Source organism: Barbus barbus (assembly GCF_936440315.1).
Source record: "Barbus barbus genome assembly, chromosome: 15".
Classification (NCBI taxonomy): Eukaryota; Metazoa; Chordata; class Actinopteri; order Cypriniformes; family Cyprinidae; genus Barbus; species Barbus barbus.
The window spans coordinates 29,665,759-29,673,736 of NC_136743.1; the positions used below are offsets into that span (position 1 = coordinate 29,665,759).

Sequence of the window (7,978 nt, forward strand, 5' to 3'; positions counted from 1 at the left end):
AGTACATTTTAAATCGCTCAAAAAGCATTGTAACATATTGTTTTACATGTGTGCATGTTGTACTACAAATTGTGAAAAGCATAAGAAAAGTGCACGTAATAATAATTTTAAGTTTACTTATAGCAATGTCAATTTGGGTTTTCGTGAATGTGAAAAAAGGTGATACTTATTTCATAAACCTTATTTTCCTGTTAGCTAAATATCATATTCATAAATGTACATTTTCTAAATGCACACCTCTTTTTGTAAGATTCAAAGTTTAATGTATTTTAAATCTATTGAATTATCTACGAACTTGAACGCAATCCTGGACTGTTGTTGTCATTTGACGATGAATATTGTTTTTTTTTTCATGCATTTAATTTAAAAAAAAGAGAGCAGCAAACACGTGTAGTACCAAACCTGACCTACAGAGTTCTCGGCGGAAGTGATGCATGACGCACTGACGTGGCCGGAAACCGCCATCTTGAGGGAGGAAACGCTTTGAAGTTGAGGAGGAAACTTGAACTGTGAGTTTTATTTTTGAAAAACGTATTTATTTTCAGCCTTAATTAAAGTATTCGAAACGTTACCACCAGGGTAACATACGATAAATAGTATTATGTGATATGAAAAAAGATTAGAATGGAAATGTCGGCGTTAAATCCGTTCAGATGAGAGAGTCTGTGACAAAATAAACAACATCTGACTTCAGTCAACTTTACCTCATACACGATTTAACTCAACTTTCTTATTAAATACTATGTATGAGGATTTATAATCAACCAGAAAAACTAGTTTAATCAACCTATTATCTGAAATAATTCTAGGGACCTGAAGATAATCTATATTGTTACTAAACAGATAGAATATGATGAATAATATTATTTTGATAGTGCTTGTCCAAGCTGTGGAGTTAGAGCAGCTTTGTTATTAAAATAAATAATTATAAATAACGTTACTTTTCCTTTCATGAGAGGTTTTTCAGCTTTTCCTGGTTTATTTAAAGAGTCAGTTGTTATACATGGAGATGACATGTAAGTTTAGCCACTTTGTTCATAACAGTGAAGTGTATGATCCTGAGCTTTCTGTTCTGTTCTGTTTCAGTGGAGTGAGAAAGGCGTCTGTCAAACATGGGCAACATATTCGCAAGCCTCTTTAAAGCCTTTGGTAAGAAAGAGATGAGGATTCTCATGGTGGGTCTCGATGCTGCTGGAAAGACCACGGTTCTGTACAAGCTGAAGCTGGGGGAAATCGTTACCACCATCCCAACAATCGGTATGTGACCGAGATCTATTTCCCAATATTAGCGCCTGAAAAGCCAATAAATGCTTGGTTTCTGTTTTGTGCTCAAGGTTTTAATGTTGAAACTGTGGAGTACAAGAATATAAGTTTCACGGTTTGGGACGTCGGTGGTCAAGATAAGATTCGACCATTGTGGCGCCATTATTTCCAGAACACACAAGGTAAGGCTTTTTCTCAAGTGATACAGTATGTTGTGTTAGTTGAGAAGTCCAGTGCATTTTATGTAATCTGTGTGTTGCTGCAATGACATTATATAAGATCGGTTAGGTCATAGGTTTCGGTTTGTCTCCCAACCCCCTCGTGATTCTTTAGCCAAATCTATGTTTTCTTCCTGGCTCGGGGGGGAAAAATTCCAACATGCCACTGTGGTTTACAGCTAGCTGATTATCTCAAAACACACCTAGACAGAATGAATCTGCACATTTGGGCAGTTTTGTGTATGTATTATTCAGAATGCACGTTTGGAAAAGAAAACATATTTATAGAACCATTTCATCAAGTTCAATATAATTCACGTTAACGCCGAAAACAAGATGATTTTTTGTAACTGACAGCCCTTAAATGTAGTAATGATCTACATTCTCCTGTGTCACTGTCTGTATGTAGATGTGCTCAACACTGTTACTGGAAACACCATTACCATTACCAAATAATGAAATCAACACTAGTAATTTAATGTTAATTTCATTCTTATGTGATAATGAATTGTGTTACAAGAGAAATGAAACTACTCGGGCTTTCAAGTGATTACAGTTTTTAATTGAATTAGTTACATGATGTAATCTAAGTAATCACATCAGTTTTGACTGAAAAATTAATCTCTAAAAGCTAGTCATTATCATGTTAAATTAGAAATAAAAACAGACTAGTGCTTTAGAAATAAATAGGCTTAAATGATAATAAATGGATATTAATTGGTCTTTTTTTTTTGAATGGGGTATGGAAATATCGAATGATACTAAAACCACCAATAGGTGGCAGCAAGTCACTGTCTTAATGATTCTGTCATTCGGTCATTCACTCAGCCGATTTATTCAAGAAGATGATTCATTCAGAAAAAAGCAAAGTGACTGTCTTTATGGCCCTGTTTACACCTGGTTCACACCAGAACGCATCTTAATAGCAGGTGTTAACAGGGCCTATGAACGAGTCACTGAATATTAGCTCACTGGATTCATTCAGTAAGGAAACAGTGCTGCGTGTTGCTTGGAGATGCACAAAAGTTCTGCTGCGTCTTTGTTTGGAACTATTTTTATTGGCGAAACTGATCAAATATTGAGACAATATTGTGCCTAAAATGTAACGCAATGTTAACTTCTTGTTTATTAAACTATTATTCAATCATGCAGATATTCAAGAAATGAAACGGCACTGTTGCCCCGGTTATATTGCTAAGCTATATGTGATAAATGTAAGACAGAAACCCGTAGGGGGCATTTTTTGCCCTCATATATTGAATTTTAGGGGCATTAATGTGTTAAATCAACAGCCCTGGCAACTAGCTCATCTTTGTAGTTCACTCATGCCTGGGACCTAATAGAAAGCAGGCATTATGCAAAACATTTTGTGTAATTGATCTGATGTCAGTTCCATTTTTAGCCATTTCTGTCACTCACACCAGTCCATTAATCTGCTTCTTCCTTTTTTTTCCCGGTTAGGTCTGATCTTTGTGGTTGACAGCAACGACAGAGAGCGTGTGAATGAGGCGCGAGAGGAGCTGATGAGGATGTTGGCTGAGGATGAGCTCAGGGAAGCAGTCCTGCTCGTGTTTGCCAACAAACAGGTACTAACAGCTTTCAACTGATTACGTGCACTACTTTCCAGTTGCGTGTTCTTACACATTTGACACGTGTTTGTCCGACAGGACCTACCGAATGCCATGAATGCTGCGGAAATCACGGACAAGCTGGGGCTGCATTCGCTCCGGCACAGGAACTGGTACATTCAGGCCACGTGCGCCACAAGCGGCGACGGCCTCTATGAAGGACTCGACTGGTTGTCCAGTCAACTGAAAAACCAGAAATAACGACCTCGCTGTACTGATCTTCCTTAGTTCCATATTCTCAACACTTGCTTTACTCTTTTGTTTTTAAAGAAATGGTGCTGGAAGCTGCGCTCATTTCAAACCCCATTAACACGGAAGAATAGTGCCCTACAGTCAAAGTGTTGCTCTCTCGTTTAATGTAAATAGTTTTTTGTTGTGAGGCAGCTTTTTGAGCACCATTATGCAAAATAGATTTAGTCTTTCGTCTGTCTTTTTTTCCGTTCTTACTGCCCGAGTCATCAGAAAGAGTTTTAAGAACGTCGCTTCTCTAAACTCTGTCAGGTCTCGTTTGAATCTTGCACATGTATTATTTTATTGTGCTTGTAATAAGACTCTTTCTTAGACGTACTGTACACAAAGCTGTTATGTTTGTCTTGAACGGTGTACAGGAAATCAAACATTACCGACACTACCTGCACATGTAACGGTTCAATTTTGAGGAAAAGAAACCAAAAACGATTACACTGTCTTCTCAGCAAAGGCTGAAGTGACCTCTAGCTTTACTGTCATGATGCTTTAGGAGCCGTAGAGTTGTGAAGTCAGCAACACAAAGATTATTCTGTCGGAGATTCCCAGTACACAACAGATGTTTTGTTGCGAGTATGTGGGAGAAATGTTGGCGTGGCTCAGGTTAATCAAGGTTTGTAGTAGGGTGCAGTAATACATTCAGGCATGTAACGGTAATGAGACTTTAATTTTTAAAGAGGACTGGAGGTTGTTTCATGGAAACAATGAGACGATATAAAAATGTAATTGTTTTCTAAAAATAGGCTTCATTTTCTAAATGCAAAATATTGTTTATTTTATTTATGGGTGGTGCATTTTTTTTTTTTAAGATTTATCCATAAAGAGAAACTGAAAGATTGGTTTTATGCACCTAGCGTTAAATTTCTTGTTGTTTTGACACTCTGTGTTACTTTCTATTTCTTAATTTGGACTCAAATCTAACCACTTGGAATAAACAACGGTCTCATCTAACCACATGCTATAACTTGATCTCTAAAGAAATTATTTGTGCATTTTTATTGTTTTAGGACATAACCTAAAATCGTATCTCCAGAGTGTTGGCATGTTAATATCAATGACAACGGTTTGAGCTCTCTGTTGGGCATGTAGATGTAATTTTTCCCCAGACTATCCGTGGTGCCTTTATGACAAACAGACTCCCGTTTCAGATGAATAATCTTCTCGTTCAATGTTAAACAATGTTAGGGCTGATGGTTTTAAAGTTACATCATTATTTATCTTTTTTCTCTCTCCCAATTAACCTCTAATTTGGTAGACACTGATTATTTTGGGTCGAAATTATGTGAATCTCTTAGCAAAATGTTGTATAGTGTGACTCTTAACCTATGTTTTTTTGTTTTTTTATTATTTTGAAAGAAATGCACTGTAATTAAAGATACTAGTATAACTGGACTTACTGTTGCCCTCGTGTTATTTTGAAGCAGCTCTGAACTAAATCTTGACTGCAATGGCATCAATAGTTGAACAAGGAAGCTCACTAAAGAACATTTTTTAGATAACTAAATGTGTATATATATATGCATATGCATGGTGGTTAAACAGTAGATGTACATTAGTTTGTTTAAAAGAAAAAAAAAAGCCCAAAATCTTATAATTATGTTGTATTTATGGTTTTAGAGTCCAAAGCTAAATTGAAACTGAACTACCTTCTGTAACCTGCTTTTGTGTGTAGACATTCACCTGTTTGGGTGAATAGTTTTATAACTTTTTTGCAGTGTTTAAAAAAAGCCTACAGCTTATGCACAACATGCCAGCAACTGAGAAAATATGAACAAATCTGTACCACAACAAAATTGCATAATGTGAAGTTTGTCATCAATTACAGTTAGTAGCTAAATAAAAATATTTGTTTTTCATTTCCCCTTTTTTCCAGAAAAATCGAGTTTATTTCATTGGAAGTGCTGTATATGTGGCTATAGCATCCTTTCTGTATAGTAGTCTTGCTATCTGACTATTCTTCACAGGCGTTTAAATGTTTACATAGTATTTAACAGCTTATATTTTAACTATGATCTCACTGTAGGAGCCCAAAAACACTGATGCATCCACAAATCACTCAAAAAAACTACTTGGATCAGTATTTCCCAGATACAAAGATTAGATCAGTTAACCTCAAAATGGTTTCAGCTGACTAAATCTCACAAATGTTGCTATTTAGATGAAATGACAAAATTAAAAGAGAATGGCTATTCATCAGAAATTGGGCAATCTATGAAATAAATGATACATAAAAAGGGGGACACCTTACCTTGCTTTACCCTATAAATTCTCAAAACGTTAATTCATCATTTATATTCTACAGCCTCTAGTCGATAAGGTTAACACTCTAATGCATTTTTGGGTTTGGCACTATGGAGATTTATTATTTTTATTTACAACCTGTTTTCGCAGTGTTGAGCAATACAGCCAATCACAGACATATCTGTTGATTATTATTATTTAGTCATTTAGCAGACGCTTTTATCCAAAGTGACTTACAACTGAGGACAACAGAAGCAATCAGTAGTAATATTAAAACAACTAAAAACATGTTAAATTATAAAGGAACCTTATATTAAGAAACTTTGAGAGATCTCGATGAACTGAGATAAGGGTGATTATAAAGGGATTATTTAATGACTATAAAGGGAGTGATTTTTGTGCACTTTCTAGGCTATATAATCCAGTCACAATTTAATTTAAAGTTTTGTTTTTGATGCTGCCAATTACTCTCGAAATTGCAATGACAGACATAGTGATAACCATAGCATTGGACAGGACAAAAATATATCCCAAAATAGATGTGGGTGGGATGTAATGACAGAGTAAAGTAATACACAACAGTGTTCAGATCATCTTTTTTCCTGACAAAATCAATATAAAGCAATATTTCTATCTGCTGAATGTAAGCTTTTCTATATTCCACGCTTGCCTGCTGCACTGGAGACATCACATGCATGTGCGAGTCGTGAAAAATATGAAAATAAATATAGGAATTATTTGATTGTTGGATTTTATATCAGCGGGGTTGAGGCATCAAAAATAACTAACTAAGCTGTTTTATGGATGGTAACAGTAATATGATTTCTGAAATCTTATTAGTAATTAGTTGCACTACTAGTTACTTCAAAAAGTAATATTATTACAGTAATTAAGTTACTAGTAACTAGTTACTGCCCAACACTGTTAAAGACACACGACGCAAATAGTAATACGCATTTTTTCACAAATCCGCATTTTTGTATTTTACACGGAGACAATAACAGGTTTTATTTTGAAAAATGTGCACTTTGAAACCTGTTTTAAAAAGTTAGCTTGTCGTGAAAATGTCTCTCTTTAATCTCAGAAGCTTGATTCTTGAACTGGGCCTGTATTTGGTTGCTTCAGCATTGAACACAGAAGTGAAGCATCTCTGGTGAGCGACTGACCATTTGTGACCCAGTCATAAGTGTCAAGGCTGATCGCTTCCATGCCATTCCTCACTGATGCTGGAGTTTGTGCTAAAGAAGCCCGACCAAGTATTGAGTGCAGAAATGAACATACTTTAAAGAACTTGAACTTTTCTGTTTTGCAAATTCTTTTTTTTATTAATTTTAGGAAATGTTCTAATATTTTGAGATACTGATTTTTTACTTTCATGAGCTGTAAATATATGAAAGTTTCACTTTTTGAAATGTTACAAGAAAAAAATATATATTTTTCACCATATTCTAATTTTCTGAGATGCACCTGTATCTTGATGATTTTTGGAAAATTGATAATTTTGACACATACTATTGCTATTAATATACCTGTGCTAATTATGACTGGTTTTGTGCTCCAGGGTCATATTTAGTTGATGGGAGGGTAGAGAGATCTAAGGTAAGTGTGCCTGGTGTGGCGGTGTTCTGTGTCGCTGTCATTAATTCTCCACTGAAACGGCCTCCAGTTCCCCAAACACCTCCCTCGCCTTCTCAGCAGAAGCACTTTAATAAGTGACAAATAGGATCGGCCGGGCCTGCGGGGTCAGCAGCCTGGAATCAGGCGCCGGGGCGCTCAGCCCAACGAGGGGGAGGGAAAGCAATCTAGGACAGCGTTCCTTTGGCCCGATTAGGCTGCCATGGATAATGCAGCCAAGCCAGTAATACATGGCAGGGAAGGCATGATGGTGGGAAAAGGAGGGGTGCTGCTCTCCTCCACTCCCTTTGGCCGGCTCTCTTACAGGGTGGCTTTTGTTCAGCCCACTCCTGCTGCTCCAGCGGCTTGGGGTTTGTGTGTGGCGCTCAGGCCATCCCCGGGCCTGGATTTTTGCACTTGTCTTTTGTCTGCACTTTGCTCTTTTCTCGCACGGCCCCAGGTGCCAGCCAACAGAATGCAGCCTTTCACAGCAAACTCAATGCAAATGCAAACACTCCTCTCTATTATAGCGACAGGAGTACATTCCAACAGTCAGGAAGCAGCACTCAACATAAGAGCAAAACAGATTGAGAAAACAATATCTGAAGGATTGAGGTGTTGAGGTGCATTAGTGAGTCGATGACGCCACATCATAAAAACACGGTTTATATCACTAAAAAGTGATTGTGTCTGCTACAATCCGGTCATATACACGGTTTTCTCTATGCATCGAAGACGTCTCCAGGGTACATTTCACCTTCAATAATT

General features: G+C 36.9%; 1 protein-coding gene across 1 annotated transcript; it reads left to right on the top strand.

The window, feature by feature from the left end:
• The first annotated feature begins 420 nt into the window (after positions 1-420).
• LOC306881812 (ADP-ribosylation factor 1-like) lies at positions 421-5,228 on the top strand. The gene is made up of 5 exons (XM_079436097.1): positions 421-509; positions 1,087-1,257; positions 1,335-1,445; positions 2,943-3,067; positions 3,149-5,228. The coding sequence occupies exons 2-5, from the start codon at positions 1,113-1,115 to the stop codon at positions 3,308-3,310; spliced, it is 543 nt and encodes a 180-aa protein (XP_079292223.1). The 5' UTR covers positions 421-509; positions 1,087-1,112; the 3' UTR covers positions 3,311-5,228.
• Positions 5,229-7,978: the final 2,750 nt, after the last annotated feature.

Coding starts and splice junctions, on each gene's coding strand:
- LOC306881812 (XM_079436097.1), top strand. CDS start 1,113: ATGGGCAACATATTCGCAAGCCTCTTTAAAGCCTTTGGTAAGAAAGAG. Junction 1,446..2,942: donor TTATTTCCAGAACACACAAG/GTAAGGCTTTTT, acceptor TTTCCCGGTTAG/GTCTGATCTTTGTGGTTGAC. Junction 3,068..3,148: donor TCGTGTTTGCCAACAAACAG/GTACTAACAGCT, acceptor TTTGTCCGACAG/GACCTACCGAATGCCATGAA.